This window comes from Amphibalanus amphitrite, unplaced genomic scaffold (genome assembly GCF_019059575.1).
Source record: "Amphibalanus amphitrite isolate SeventyFive unplaced genomic scaffold, NRLGWU_Aamphi_draft 000134F_arrow, whole genome shotgun sequence".
NCBI lineage: Eukaryota > Metazoa > Arthropoda > Thecostraca > Balanomorpha > Balanidae > Amphibalanus > Amphibalanus amphitrite.
In genome coordinates this window covers 970,373-986,938 of record NW_024881629.1, presented here as the reverse complement: position 1 = coordinate 986,938, position 16,566 = coordinate 970,373, and the positions used below count along the sequence as shown (strand labels likewise).

Sequence of the window (16,566 nt, the reverse complement as noted above, 5' to 3'; positions counted from 1 at the left end):
CCGCCCGCCACTGCGCCGAGGCTGAGGGGAGGGGATGATGGTTGCGGGTGCGTTCACTCCGGTATGGTGGTATCCTGTTCATGTGGAACCGGCAAGAACGCGACTGAAGGGAATCATTATCTCAAAAAAACGGGCAAGCCAGAGGCAGCGTCAGTTCCAGCCAAAATGTTGAACAATGATAATTGAAATCTAGGACGCATTCATAGCATGCAACTTTTCAGTCGATAGTTGCATGATGCTTTTCATGATGCATGATGAGGCTTTTCTAAACTGTTATTTGAGTTCGATATTTTTCATTTGGCACGTTCAGTTTTGGTGGGTTTTATCGGGTCGAAAAGAATCAGAAAAGAAAAAAGAGTTGAAATGGCTCCAGACAAATGACCAAAAATATTTTCCTGTAAAATGAAACTTAGCTAAACGTTTATAAGCGATAATTTTGACTTTTGGGGAGGATATTGGGGAAAGATGTCATCGTGCTTAGCTGTGTTGCAGTAGAAGGAAAGGCTTTGGTTGTGTCTAGATAAAACCAGACCCGGAAGTGGGGTTCGAACTCACGACATCGCGTTCAGCTCACAGGTTACCCAACCTCAACGCTACGAGCACCCATCGCCCTGCGCAGCTTGCTCAGTATTTCGGCTAAAGTTCGGCCAAAGTGTCTGACGTCTGTCAATGTCACGAGGCGAAACCCCGAGGTAAATGTCCGTCCCGGTAGCTCGGTCGGTAGAGCGTTGGACTCCATGTGCCATGTGGTGAAGGCGCACGTCCCGGTTGCAAAAGTCCGGGTTCGAAACACGACGTGTGCTTGACGTTTTTTTAGCCTCCTGACGGGTATGGTTGTGGTTGGTGGCAGGCCGCTGCCAGGCGAAGTCAGTGAGGGGACCGGCCGCGCGCGGCTATGTGCGCACGTTAAAATTTGGACTCTAAACCATAGACCATTTTGCCATAGACTAAACCTCAAAACCATAGTCTGCAATAGACCAGGAATTGCTTGATCGGAGGGTAGATGGCAGGGTCAACGCTTAACAAGCTCAGCTTAGCGTGGACTCTGTCCTTGTGACTCTTTCCATTCAAAAGGTTCGGGCCAAATTTATATTAAAAAGGGGGGAGCCGAACCAGGTTGGGCCGAGTTGAACCAGGCTGGACCGGGGTCATACATGCAATCATGGTCAGACAAAACAGAAGTTAATTTCGGGTCAAATATTTTTATTAACTAATCTTATTGTTTGTTAGCTTACACGTATAATAACTTCTAGCTTTTTATAACTCGAGACTTCATGCACAGAAATGTGGCGTTCGTCCACTTTTCCTCATCGTCTCTTAGCGACTTGATTTCATGTGGTGGCGGAACGGGGGGGGGGGGCATCGGGGCACCGTGCCCCCGTTTGATTTTTGGCATTTTAACATTAGCCCTATGGGCGTTGCATGGAAAGAATGGGACCAAAAGTCGGCAGTGCCCCCACTTCATTAAAGGTGTTCCGCCGCCACTGCTTGATTTGACCCTAAAGGCGTCTTACCAGCAAAAAAAAATCACCTGCGTTATACCTAAATATTTGCCCAAGGGCGCTCTACGCAAGAAACGCCAGCCGGTCAAAAAACTGGCGAACGAATACGATCTTTCTAGTGCTTATAGCTAGGCGCTCGGAGCATTCGCTAGCATTCCATTGCCCGCTGCATTATCAACGCCACATTTGCATTACTCTGGGTGCATCATAAGTAACAGTAGGTGAACCGGCCACAGCAAAACGATGCCTCACTATCCTTTCCTTCCAAGCTGCCAAGCTAACCAGCCGCCCGGCCCACCACCGCGATATGGAACAACACTGGAGTGCGCCATTTGCCTACGGAAGTGCCCCACCGCGCCGGGGCTGTTTGACAGGTCACCCGCACCGTGACCTCGCCACCCGCCCCCCCCCCCTCCCCGCCCACCTCCCCATCGGGCCCAGCTCGGTAGTGACCTCTCCTTGAATTTGACATGGACTCGACTAAGGCTCAACGCCATCTAGTTACGTCTGGAGATCCTAATAAGATCCACTGTACCTAATTTGGCCGGCGCGGCGGTGTAAAGCGGCCGCCCTCACCTGTACAATATCTGACAAAAGTGAATGAAATAACTCTAGCCCCTGAACATTTGCCATTGGTGGCACCAGCCACTAACCAGTGGAAGAATGTCAAAACTTCCCCTCGTAATTTTATTCAAAATCAATGAAACGTGAATTTCACTAGATAATGGTAACTTTTACTTCCGTTTGAAAAGTGGTAAGGGAAGATGGGGCAACACCTCCCTTTGGGGAACACCGCCCACCCCGATATCAGAAATATAAAAAGGTCTAGGGCGACAGCTGACTGTCTTTTGGCAGCGTGACGACAACAAGAGTGCAGGTATGGGCACTGGGCAGTGCACCGCATTGGTTTAGGTGATTTGCGAGAAATTTCGAATTTTACGTTTCGTGAATACGTTTTATACTCTCTCTAGTCTCTAGCATAATAAGCAGAAGAAAACTTATCTTATTTGACAGACATTAGTCCTGAAGTAGTATTATAATTTGCCATAATTAGGACTCATCCAAGCATTACGTGCTCCTGCTCGAGCGAAATTTTTGTCGTGTTGCCATGTTGAAAGATTTTTTAGAAAAATGCAGACACTTGGGTAACACCGCCCACTTGTGAAATTCGGTATTTAATAGCACATTGTGACAACTTACCCAGGAGTGGTGCATTTCAAATAAAGAAAGAACGTTGTTGCTATGTTTTCTTTTTAGAGGATAATGAAAAATTAGAGAGAATGCAGTTTTGGGACTTTATGTCGACTTCTATGAGGCTTGTCGACTTGTTATATAAATGAGTACTACATTGTCCCAGGAATATAATAAAATGGTTTCCACTGTATTTTATAAATATACCAAAACGCCTCGAAATTTACGATAAGAAGAACAACTTGATAGTCCAGTAATCTGCAAATCTCGTTGCCTGCTGAGCTCGGGCGGTGTTACCCAACGGTCGGTGTTTCCCCGAAAAAAAATGTAGACATTTACTAAATGTGGAATAATGCAATAATGAACGATACTAAAAGAAAACAATTGGCTGATATGTATGTAAAATTGATGCGACAATCCAATGAAACTGAGAGATTGATCATTTGGACAAAAATTACGTGACTAGACCCTAAAAGGTTAAGGGGGTCGGTGTTCCCCGGTCTTCCCCTATAAGATGTGTAGTATTTGGGCTGTAAATGAATTCCGACATTGTGGCGCCTTTCTTGAGGGTGTTCAGCGGCCGCCCAACCAAATGCAACCAGGTGTCAACCAAATGCATCTTCTCAACCCGCGCATGATTGAGGGGGGGGGGGGTGGAGGGGGAGGGAACTGTACAGAACCATCTCTCGTTTTTCTGCAATATCTTCTAAAGCACTGGACGTATCAGCACGAAACTTGCAGTACCTTCGGCTGCAGTAATTAGGCAATTTGTGTCCAAATAAAAAAATTCTTAGCTACCATAGGTCTGCCGGAAATGAGGTCCAAATGACGTCATGTTCGGCCGATTTTGATGCAAAACATGGAACTGCAGCAATCCCTCTCAAGAGCTCAGTTTTTAAGTTAGATCCAGTTTCTTTACTTGAGGAGACTCAAAATACCTACACAGTGCTATCAAACTAGTATTCTCGGATTTTCCAAGGTTTGAAACTTTCTGAAAATAATGCATACAAAATCTCAAAAATATATTTTTGATTTTTCCATCTAGCTTTTTAATTTCTCAAAAAATGGATGATTTGTGATAGATCACATACCGATGATCTACTCCAGGAAGTTTAAGCCCGATATCTTCAAAAATAGCAAAGTTATCCGCCTTGTAGTTAGTATTTCATTATTATCAATTTTTCAAATCAATTTTTCAGTAGGTTTTCGACATCGTACACTAAAATGAATAACATCATCGTGTTTCTGAGCTACAACTGCATCCGATAAACATTTTTCTTTGTTAAAGAAATTCAACTTCAAAATTTGACCTTTCTGACCTGAAAGTGACCTGATCTCAGCTATATTCAGCTGAAAATGGCCTCAAATGACACAAGAGAACATTGTTTGCTAAATACATGGCTGAAATACCCCAGTCATGCGAGGGTTAATATTCACAGCGCAGATGTATCTAGATAAGTGTTCAGCATAGGCGGCGGAACGGGGGGGGGGGGGCACCGGGGCACCGTGCGCCCCCTTGATTTTGCCATTTTAACATTAGCCCTATGGGCGTTGCATGGAAAGAATGGGACCAAAAGTCAGCAGTGCCCCCCCCCCCCCACTTCCTCCTTAATTGAAGGTGTTCCGCCCCTACCGATGTTCAGGCATTGCATATCTACTAAAAGCTTCATCTGCACAGGTATCAATTGATGTTTCCACTGTAAACGGTGACCACTCGTAGTTCTGGGAAATAAATGATGTGCCGTAGTGGTGGGAGTAATAAAACCAACATCTCCTATTGTCAATTCACTGAAACGATGCGCTTGAGTGATCGGCAGAGCTTTTCATCAAACGACGGTATTGTATTGCCCAACTCTGAGGCACCGTGGGTGCTGCACTTCGAGTAAAAGCTGCTGACAGTGTGGTTGGCGAGCTGTCTTTTGTCTCTGTGAGCTCAGAGACGGGAGACGGTGCGGGGAGTGGGCGCGGGACTACATACGTCAAGTGGCCGTGTCGATATCTGCCTACCGATCGTCTCGAGACCGCTCGGCTCCCGACCGGGTCCGGCTCGGTGGCGAACAGACCACTTTCCCCGAAAACACGCATAAATCTTTTTCATGTCAGGGTAGGCACGGTTTGGTACGGCGCGCTGACATTATTTCCGCAGGCCGTAATACAAATGTTTTTATTCGCTGAACTTCGGACAATCCATACAAAATAAATCTCACAACGATTCAATCCCACGCAAGAAATTCAGTGATATAAGCATGTTATGCAACTGGCTAGTGCTATGCATCTGCCTAGGTGCGGCACGCCCAGTGTTTCAGGCCGAGTTCTTTTAGCACAAGGATGATTCCCATCGCCTCCTCTAAACGTACATACACAAATGCTGCGCGTGATTTAGTCGCCTACAGGTGAACAGGTGTAGTACAGGTGAACTACAGCGTGATTTAGTCGCCTACAGGTCGCCTCCACTTACATGTGGAGTACACCTGCCCTCGCTTACTCTTGCTTCACTCCATTTCCCCAGCATATCCAAACGAACTGTGCTGTACGGCAATCTCATCATATAAGAGCTCGCTCCTCTATGTGCACTTGCACAGAGGGATACATTTCGCTCTGGTACCACGCAGGTCTATGCAGTGTTTTATGAGCTCTGTAATCGTACTGATTGATCTGTGCTTTTGAGTGTTTGCAGCTACTCCTAAATAAATGTTGATTCTGGAAAGAGTGAAAGTTTTGTGTGACTGGGCAAAGTTAGGAATGTTCTGTAGTAATCAGGGTGTGTTGTCCAAAGGACTCCTCTGACGGGCACAAAAACTGGATGCGGAATTCACCACGTCACGTCACGCACGGCATGCTATAGATGCACACACGTGCCTGGAAACAAACTGCGGTAAACGTTAATCGGCACAGCAGCCCGAGCCCAAAGTGGTAGGTACAGCCGCGCTAGCGCCCCGTGATCGGGGATCGGGCGCACTCTACCTCATTTTGTTTACGCGTGTGCTGGACATTGCCGGCCTCCAATGAGAACTCATACAGCTTGACCTTCGATGTACTTTGGTGGTCTCATTTTGACAAAACTGAAAATTATGACAGCGTTTTATTCTTTATCTGGGCGGAAAGTTTTCGTCCCCTTCCGTGCAAAGTTGGTTCAGATTACCTCCTGTGACCTTTGTGCAAGCTCATGACCTGACCGGAAAGTTAATGTTCCATGCAAGTACATGAGATCTGCCTTGCCGAGATGTTCACATCCAAAGCTTATATTCGCTGTTCAGCACATATTTTTAAAGCTTTTGCTTCAATCTTTTGGAAATGATATTGCTTAAGCCGCACACAATGGTAATCTGATTTTCATTCACTTCAGATGGGCAAACTTGGTTATTTTCGTATAAAAAGTCAAAGGTTGATTGTTTAGCCTTGTCTATACCACTAATTATCCGCTTTCCTACTGATGAGGTTTGAAGGAGACGTTGTAAAAACGCTGAGTGGTCCATAAAACTCAAGCTGCTGCGGGAAGGTGATCGCTCAATTTGTTACACCGCAATGGGCATTATACTCGTTACCTCTCCGTCTCAACCACGTTTACGGTACAAAACCACTATCACTTACGTACACATACATATCCGTGTGTCCGGGTGTCTAGCACGAACATACGGACACACAAACACAAACGCACAGCGGCGTCGGCGTGGTCGGTGGCCGCGACAGATAGCAAATAGAAACGTACGCTCGACGACAGGCCGAAACTCGGCTTCCGTAATTGATGGAGAATCCGGCGAAAAAAGCAACACTCCAGCGTATAGCGTCACACAAAGGATGACTTGGCAAGTTGAAAACCATCCAGGCTGCACCTGAGTTCTTCTACAAAAGTGTGAGTGTGTGGACTTGGAGCGCGGTCTCAGAAACCGACAAAGTTCCGCCGGTGGACAGACCTTTGAGACAGCAGCGTCGGTGCCAGTGACACGCGCATTGGTATTGCACTGGGTGATTGTTTGTGCTCAAAGAGGAGAACTTATACTCACCATACAAGGTAAGGAATCAAATGTTCGGTACCTAGTGTAAATATTTATAATGCTTATGAACATAATTATTCCCCATTTAAGATGTCAAATCCAGCATTCCATATCCTTCATTATACTCGTATATTTTTTATCAACTCTTGCTATGCTGGTATGGACGTGAAATAAGTTATTGCTAAGTGACAAATGCAAAACTTAAAGCGTTTTAGCTAATAATATCTGCACCTTTTTTAGGTGGTTTTAAAATTGGTTAGGGTATGCTTAATTATTTAATTCGTTGGCCACTCGTAGTAAGCCACCGAATTACTAGGCAAGGAAGATTCATGATGAAGATATGTAAGAAATGCGATAGAGAAATATAATGCTTCATTTGAAGGCTTGATGGGCAGTGGAAGGCTCTGATTTACCAGTGTACCTAATATTTGGGCTACAAAGTTGATATGTCAATTCGCATTGAACAGCTCCAATATTCTCAATTATGCAACACTTTTGTTAGCAGTTTTTTGTGGACTTGTACGTACAAACAAGCTCATTTAAGAAGCGTTGATAGAAAGCGAATGTACAAATTACCTTCTAGCCCATCTAGGTTCAGAGTAATGCAGGATCTATTAGATCTTTACCACTGAGTGACTAACCAGTATAACGCCTTTTGGGGCGACTAACGGAGCGAGCGAGAGGGTGAGCCTTGCACGTGCGAAATTTCGGGGGGTACCTCCAACTGACTTGTGCACGGCACCTTACTAACCGGTCCTTGGCGATGTGCCAAATTTGAACGCAATCGGCCCAGCCGTTCTCGAGATCTGGGAGCGGCATCCTGCACGTGCGCACGTGCAAAATGGGTCCCAACTGACTTGTGCACGGCACCCTACTAACTGGTCCCTAACCGTGTACCAAATTTGAGCGCCATCGGTCCAGCCGTTCTCGAGATCTGGAAACGACCCCTGCACGTGCGCACGTGCAGCAGCACCCCAACTCTGGCACATGGATATGCAGTGCCTAGTGGGTGCCTACCTACATGCCAACTTTCAGCGCAATCGGCCAAGTAGTTACCGAGATATTGCAACAATTACAAAACTGACACCTCTTCGTTTTGCACGTGGCACGTGCATAAGGGGTCACCCACATGCATCGGGAATAGCCCAATACTTGGTAGAAGGAATGAAGCTACCCTACAAAAATTACCGCTTGTAAATCGGTCAAGTGGTTGCTGAGATATAAGCCTCGCAAAAGCCGCCGCTCATACTCAGAAATTTCCGTTGACCCGGCGGCCGCTGGGCCTCCGCGCCATCCGCCGGCCGCTGGGGGGGGGGGGCATATAGTTGCCCCCCCTTTACTTCTGCGACGATATCGTCGCAACGCGAAGAGATAGAGAAGCGAAATTTTGCACACATCTTCCTGAATACCTAGCCGAGGTTGTGTCAAAATTTGGTGTCGATCCCATTTGAAATGACGTCACAGTGACGTCATAAGTGAAATTATAGATTTGCGACTCTCATATTCCTCACGATACATCAGATATATGGGACCGAATATAAAGGGTCGATTATTGGTCAGAAACTAGATGGAAGTGTAGTTAAATGTTTTAGGATGACAGCAGGTGCTGTCTAGTTCATTTACAGTTGAGTTTCATGCTCAGCGTCATCAGAAACGGTCCATATCGGAAAACGACAAAACTTTATGACGTCACTGTGACGTCATCTTAGGTACTACAGCCACCAAACTTTCCTCAAACATTGCCTAGGTATTCATTTGAAGCTATGCCAAGTTTCACATTCGTAGCTCATCAGGTTTCGGAGATATTTCACAAAACGTAAAGGGGGGGCAACTTTATGCCCCCCCCCCCAGCGGCTCGTGGGTTAATCTAAGGAAAGACTCCGCTCGCTTCGCTCGCTCCGTAATAATTTTTCTTTATTTGGACACCATAGATAAGCATTATTTACGTTTCTTATTTCACATCGAGATATTGTGAAAGACTAATGGGTTCACAGTTCACATTGATGCTCGCGACTGTGTGTTATCCATGACAGATATAAACGACAATATATTCCAATACACAATTAAGAAAACAAGTGTTTTTGTTAATTGTGTATTTGAATATATTGTCGTTTTTTAAATATGATGCTCGCGACCATAGTGATGCGCGCTCATTGAGTGTCGCCGTGTGTGTTCTCAGATGCAGCGGATGACTCGCCTGGCGGTATGTGCCGTGCTGGTGTGCGGCGTCTCCTCTCAGTACGTCTCCTCCTTCTCCAACTACTATCGACCGAGCGGGCCGGGCTACCCGAGCGGCACTGCAGACTACTATCGGCCGCCGGTCTCCTCCCCGGGCATCACAGACAGGTGAGACATCATAGACAGGGGAGACATCTCATCCCAGGCCTCCCTGGGCATCACATACAGGTGAGACATCATAGGCAGAGGGGACATCTCATCCCGGGCTTCCCGGGGCATCACATACAAGTGAGACATCATAGACAGAGGGGACATCTCATCCCAGGTTTCCCCGGGCATCACAGACAGGTGAGACATCATAGACAGAGGGGACATCTCATCCCAAGCCTCCCTGGGCATCATAGACATCTGGGGCATCTCGAAGAGGTCAGAAATCACATCCCAGGCCTCCCGGGGCATCACAGCTACAGGTGGGAAACCGGCGGCAACAGGACACGGCAGGGGTGTCAGCGAGTCACAGGAGGCGTGTACTTCCAGCGGGTCATGACAGAGGTAGTGTGTCATGGCAGGGGTAGCCAGCGGGTCAGGGGAGGGCTGGGATACTGCAAAGGTAGCCACCGGGTCACGGAAGGGATAGCCAACAGGACACGGCAGGGGTATCAAACGGCTGACGCTTGGGGGTGACCACCGGTGCACATCACTCGACATGGAATTGGATAGCCCAGCCAGAGTTAGACAGCAGGGAACAGACGTCAGTCGGCAACACAACAGGGCACGATCACAGCTGCATCACGCTTCGAAATGCCGCGTGCATGTGTATTTACCTATGTGCCGGTCAGAAAATCCATAAAAAATATTTAGCCTTGAAGAATGGCCCTGATCAGCGAAGTTTTTCGACATTCAAACCATAGACCACTACATATCTATCACTATATATCTATACATACAGTGGTCTATGTTCAAACATAAACATTTACTGTTCTTTCTAAAGCTTCTGCACCTATTTTTGGTGTATCATGATATTTAGTGCAAATTGGCCACGAATTGACCTTCATTCAGAAACATTCGCCATGTCTGTGTCATGTCAAGCAAACAATGAACGCAAGCCTATCGCTTTACTATTCGGTATTAAGATGTTTAGGTGGAAAGACATCCAATTAAGCTGAGACGTTTGCCTACAAACTCAATAAACTAGAGCGGGTGAACGGTTCTCTCGGCGGTCTGCCACCATAAAATGCTAACAAATGGCCGTCAATTAGTCTCGGATGAGTAGTTTCAAGTTAATGTGCTCAGTTAACGTGCTCGGTAGCCGAGGATACATTCCATTAAAGGGACTATCCCACCTTCTAAAATGTTGTTAAAACCAGTTAAATTGTGCCCGACTTTATAGATTGGATGACCAGGAACACGGTTCTGGCATTTATTTTTCATTAAACATCTTAGGCTTCCCATATTCCAAACACAAACTTTCAAATATGTGACGTCACAGCCCAAAATTACCTCCTTCCCCAGGCCACATTACTGTCATAAAGCTGATTCTTTTTACTCTGTAGGCACCACAACAAAGTTCAGACCAAGTTTTAAGCGATTTTTCAACGAACAAACCCATTTAAATCAGAATGACTAAACGAGGTGACGTCACACTAACGGTCGCTCCATGTTGAAGATAGGGCCTTGCGCAAGGCCCATTTTCAAATGAAGGGAACGAATTTCTTCAACACCAAGAGGCCGCGGGGGTTGCAACCTAGATAGATAGTGGTTTCTGAACCTCGCCGCAAACTTGGCTATCTCAACTCAAACCCCATGTTAAAGGTGGGATAGTCCCTTTAATAAAGCCATAAGACCGCCTTGCTGAACATTTACGCGGTACTCAGTGTTGTTGAATTACATAGATGTTTGTGTGAACATATGCTTTGTATGTGTTTGTGTAGGGCTTGAAAACATGAATTAATTTTCTTGGTCTGACACTCACATGGAGTCAGCCCGCACTGGGCCGGTGCTCGGCACCACCCGCAATGGGACGAGGAGGGGGGGGGGGGGGGGTGGAGTGAACACTCGCACGTAACCTCACACGATGGGCTGGGTGGCATTAAAAAAGCAAAAAATGCCTTAATTAAGTATACGGTTAATTTTTAGATCAGTTCAAAGGTCAGCACACCAGAAGTCAGCAACTGACATCTTTAGCTTAATTTGGTACTTTTTGATAAGTCAGCGAATAGCCTATAACCTGCGCCGTGCTTGTGGTCTGAGTTTTCCGTGTCGTGCTGGAGGGGGGGGGGGGCGTTTTCACGCCTCCCCCGTCTAACTCGGCTCCTGGGCCACGTAGTGACACCACGCGGTAATCGGCATTCAAAAGAGCGTAAAAAATAATGACGGAAATACCTGGGTTATTTTTATGAAAGGTCAAAGGTCAGGTGACCAGAGATCATCAAAGGTCAAATATCGTCTATTTCAACAATTTTCGAAACACCCGACGCATAACTCAGGAACCCATAGGGTTATAGCACCACAGAAAAGCGCATTCGATAGCACTTTTACAAGCCTCTCTGAGTAATGTTCTCAGGTTTGACCTCAGGTCAATGGTTCAGCCTCCACAGGGCAGAAACTCCAAAAATAGCTGTTTTACGAAAATTGTTTTTTTCATTCATAACTTTTGACTCAAGAGCACCACGACAATAGCCGTTTTCACGACGGCCATCTGGTACACATCTGGTGCACATTTGGTGCAGATTGGGTGCAGATTTGGTCAAATTAGGTTCAGTGTGTCTCTTAGTAGCTATCAGCTAGGGTTGCACTGATTGCTTATGTGCCTGCTTTGTCATATTATCAGAAAGTATCATCGATTAAAACACTGAAATAAATGCATAAAATAAAGATATTTGCTGTAAAAGAGATGAGGTGCAGATTTGGTCAAATTAGGTGCACTCGCCGGATAGTCCGTCGTGAAAACGGCTATTTTTTTTGCCAGCACGGTGTTCTCCTCGTCGAGACGCGTTGAATGAACTATAAGTTGAACTTGAAAGGTCATCTTGAAACTTTGACCTCAGGTCAAGGTAATGACCTGACCGGAAAGGGTCATGCTGCATTTCAGTCGATCCGTATTGTCGAGCTGAACACATCTGACATTTTTTACCGCTCTAGCACGTCTCTATCAAAAGTTGTAATTAAAAACTACTGGTGACCTTTCATGACCTGAGATGGCCTCAGGGGCACAAAGAGGGGTCACGGGTGCAATGTTCCTATTCATTGTGCTATGTTTACCTAAAATCCGATGTTTGAGAGTGTTAAAAAACACCATTCGGCCAAAAGAAGCGCATTTCATTTTTCTCCCATTGACTTATGATGGAAAAGTCGTGAATGACCTAAATTTTGGTCACTGATATCAAAATTTTAAGATATACATTTTAAACATACTTTTGTTTTTATCAATCCCTTAATCAAAGCGGTCGTTCAACCGGTGTAGCTATGACGAACATTGACACTTTTAGCAAGGTCATTTGACATGACCTAGTGACTTGACATTGAGCGACCTGGATCAGACATTCTAAAAACATGACAAAAAAGGTGTGCCATTTTTTTAGATAATGCGTATGGGAGTGCTGAAACACTCCTCCCTCCACCACCCTGCACCCCGGCTAGGCGCGGATCGATGGCAGCTCTCTTATTTTCTTATGAAGAATTCATTCAAAAGATGTATGTTCAATGAAATGGTACAAGACAGGTTAAAAGTACCGAATGTGAGAAAATAGTTCAAGGCAGCAGTATCAACAAAAAGCGAAGTATAGTTTAATTACGCATATGCCTTTTTCAGGTTGCAGAACATTTTTCAAGGATTCAGTGACAGAACAGACCCCGCATTCTTCTGTAAGTCTTGAATGCCGACGCCGTTCTAAATAAGAATGAGAAACTATTGTAAAATTGCAAAGAATATATGTCACTTTACTTCATTTGATAGTAATAAATTTCGCGTGCCTATGGAATATCATGCATATAAGCATGCGATAGCTGAAATATAAGCTGGTGGTTGAAATGTGACGTGAAGTTGTTAAGAATGCATCTGTACTTAATTATGTCGACGTTTATTGATGATAGTAGTCAACCTCGAAGAGTAGACTTATTGGCGCGTATGTGTAACCCGTTTCGGCTGTGTCCCGTCCCGGCAGCGGCGGCGCCGTTCCTGCTGCTCTCTTTGCTGGCCCTGGTCGGTCTGGCCGTCACCGGGGTCGCCTACGCCGTCATCACCAACAACTCCTCCGGCCGCGGCCTGGACTCGGACCACTGGGAGGTGGACCACTCAGTCTGGATGGACCAACTCCAGAGGGACTTTGAGGACTCGTGGTCCACCGAGTAGCGGGTGCATCACTGAGCATGGTGCTCCGAGTGATTTATTTAATTGTTGTGTACCTCACAGCTGTAAAACTGTAATTGTTGAATATTGTTGATGTTGTTTTTGTTTTTGTTTTGTGTCGTTAATAACTGTTCAGTCCCACTGTGCGGTCATTGCTACTGAGGCGGCAGGCACTGTTACTGAGGATATGCGGTTGACAGTGAACAGAAATATTTTTTGTTCACGCTATGTCACCAATGAATGTTATGCAGGATGACATCACGGCCGCAGGGAACTGCTCTATTGGCTACATCTGGGTTTGATTGTTTAAATCCAATGGTTGTAATACATGTATGAATGCGAGCCATCTTGCTCACAATTGCTTCTGCCTTTTCGACAGTTAATTGCGATGCGCAGAGGTGCAGACTGCACATAGGAATTTAGTGCACTTTGATACCAAGTGGTGAAATATCAATCGGTAAATATTATCCAGAAAATATTTGATCTATAGTATGCCTTTGTTGCATAGCTGGGTGTTCTAAAAAAGTGCAATTAGTAGCATCCTAACCATTAGCTTGCTTTGAATTGAAATCTGCTTTGTTTAATTACGCCGCACAAACGGACGATAGGCGTTCAGTTGCCCTCCATTGGCGACCTACAAGAAGCGAGATCGACTATAACACAAGAGTCAGTACCGTGAGAACACATAACCGACCGTCTCACGGTCAGACCACAAAACTATGTTAGGACTAAGCTTCATCTATTAAAAGCCAATAAGCTGAAATGATAAACATGGTCATTCCACTCTTACAAAGTTTTGTGGATGCCAAAGCGGGGTCTGTTCTAGGATATTAGGAAGTGTGACGGTGTGACGTTTATGGCGCGTGATGAGAGAGGGAGAGAGAGAGAGAGAGAGAGAGAGAGAGAGAGAGAGAGAGAGAGAGAGAGAGAGAGAGAGAGAGAGAGAGAGAGATAGCGACAGAGACAGAGAAAGAAACAGGAACAAACAGAGATAGTTAGAAAGAGACATGTACAATTGTACAGAGACAGAAAGATACAGAGACAGACAGAAGGAGACAAAGACAGAGACAGATGTAGACAGAGACATAGACAAAGACAGAGATAGACAGAGGCAGAGTATGTGCCAGTGTGTGAAGTTTATTTTTGCCCCTGGGGATATGACCACACCTTTTGCCAGGCGCTGTGTTCTAGTAAAAATTTCGAAAATAACTTTTCACTAGCTTTTCTGCGCAACTTTAGCCTATCGTTAGTAGGTCTGTGACCCATGAGCTGTTGATTATAATGTGTCCACTGTCCACGTCGGTGTGATTCAACAGTAAAATAAGGCTGAAATAAGGCTGAAATGACTTTAGATCTCATTCAACCACCGGTTGAACGTTGAAACATAGGTCTTCTATAAAGAACATTTACTCTCTTGGTGGAATTTGAGAAACTACCGACTTTTGCCAACAGTGGCTCAGGTTTTGAGCTGAATGGGCGGGACAAAAACTTCAAACATCTGTCGACACATGGCGGTGGCCGCAGACCAGAGACCACCGACAAGGAAAGAGTCAAACTAATATACATAAACCCATACAGACGGTATGTAAATACAGACACAAAATTAGGCTCCCGGAGCTCATCTGTATAATGTTCACTAGGACAGCTATGGGCAGGGCTCTCCACACATACCTGGCCGTTTTTTTGTGGTCGTAGGTGACCGCATTCGACATCTGTGGAGGTTGTTTCTGCTGAGACCCGTGCGGTATCCGTGTAACACGCCGCACGCGGTCCTAAACTTTGAGCCAACAGCAGGGCGATGAACGACCTACACTCAGACAATCGATTAGAGCCGAGTTCACCTGAAGTCTGCTCAGACACATTATTCATCACCATTAGAAAGTGATGGTGTCACAGCACATTACGTTCCGCGCAGAGGAGACTTTTTTCGGGATAACTATGGACTGCTGAAGCACTGAAGGCTGTCTTAACCCGCGCCCCAGTGGCGGTCTCAGCCAACTTCGCCCTAGTGGGGGGGGGGGGGCATATGTTACCACCCACCTCTAACTCAAAAACTAAGAGGGCTAGAAAGACGCGGTAAAAAGCAGTCGATAGCTCTCAATGCGTACGTTTGAAAGTATTTCAGTCATTTTTCATCTTAGAGCAATATTGGGGTCACCAGGGGTCATCAAAGGTCAAAATTTGCAAATGGTCATTATATTTTTCAGAAAACATGCCGTTATCTCAGGAACTATGGTAGCTGGAAAAACGCATGGAAACGCAATCGATAGTTCTTAAACTCTTCTTTTGAAAAGATCATTATCAAAATTGACCTCAGGTCACGGGTTTAGCCTCCAGAGGGCAAAAACTCCAAAAATAGCTGTTTTTACGAAAAGTGTTTTTCGACAATAACTTTCGAAAACAAAAAGCCACGACATTTTTATTGCCAGAATCGTGTTTCTCTCGCCGAGACGCGTCGAATGAACTATAATTTGACCTTGAAAGGTCAACTTGAAATTTGACCTCAGGTCAAGGTCATGACCTGACCGGAAAAGGTCATGTTGCATATCAGTCGATGCGTCTCGGCAAGACAAACACAATGAGACCATCCCCAGAGTTCTATCTCTTTCCAATCGCAAGTTATTGGCAAAAATCTGTTTGTAGCCTCAATGACCTCGGATGACCTTTCTAGAGGCTATCAGCAAAAATGACACCTTGGTCATCACGGGTGGTCCAAATCATTGTGATTCTGAAATATTTGGACTGTTGCTATGCGTACACACGGATCTAGAGGCATTCTCATTTTTCTCCATTGACTTGTAATGGAAAGGTCACGCCACTGACCTGACCTTAGGTCACGGATATAAAAAATCCGAGATATGCAAATTGTAGGCGCCCATAACATCATGCAATCCACCAAGTTTAAAACCTTTCTGACAAACACTGCAGGCTGGACATGATTGCAAACTTTTTTTTAGGCTTGGTCAGTTAACTTGACCTGGTGACCTGACCTGACATGACCTGGGGTCAAAAATTTCACACATTGTCCAAAATTGATGTACCAAAAGCTACTCCAAGCGGCGCGGCGCTACGCGCCGCGGTTTTTTATTTACACGCAAAAAACGCGACAGGGTGGTAACATATGCCCCCCCCCACTGGGGCGAAGGTTAACCCGCGCCCCGTAGGGCTACCGGCGGACCCTACCACCCGTAGAGGGGGGGGGGGCGTTTCGGCCCCCCCTAAGATCTCGGAAATTTACCGGCCGATTCTCAAAATTCAAACGGGATTCGATAGCCCCACCCGGGAACTACCTTGTGACCAAATTTCATTGACCTAGGTCAAACCGATGACGTCAGAGGTCAGGTCGAAGGTC

At 45.7% G+C, this 16,566-nt stretch overlaps 1 protein-coding gene across 1 annotated transcript; it reads left to right on the top strand.

Moving 5' to 3' along the window:
* Positions 1 to 6,839: 6,839 nt before the first annotated feature.
* LOC122382173 lies at positions 6,840 to 13,262 on the top strand. The gene is made up of 4 exons (XM_043367150.1): positions 6,840 to 6,845; positions 8,868 to 9,034; positions 12,678 to 12,730; positions 13,030 to 13,262. Exons 1-4 carry the CDS (start codon positions 6,840 to 6,842, stop codon positions 13,215 to 13,217), a joined length of 414 nt encoding a protein of 137 aa, XP_043223085.1. The 3' UTR covers positions 13,218 to 13,262.
* Positions 13,263 to 16,566: the final 3,304 nt, after the last annotated feature.

What these genes read in the sequence shown, in the direction of transcription:
- LOC122382173 (XM_043367150.1), top strand. An exon ending in TCCCCGGGCATCACAGACAG is followed by an intron (nt 9,035 to 12,677) that starts GTGAGACATCAT and finishes TGCCTTTTTCAG; the next exon opens with GTTGCAGAACATTTTTCAAG. An exon ending in AACAGACCCCGCATTCTTCT is followed by an intron (nt 12,731 to 13,029) that starts GTAAGTCTTGAA and finishes CCGTCCCGGCAG; the next exon opens with CGGCGGCGCCGTTCCTGCTG.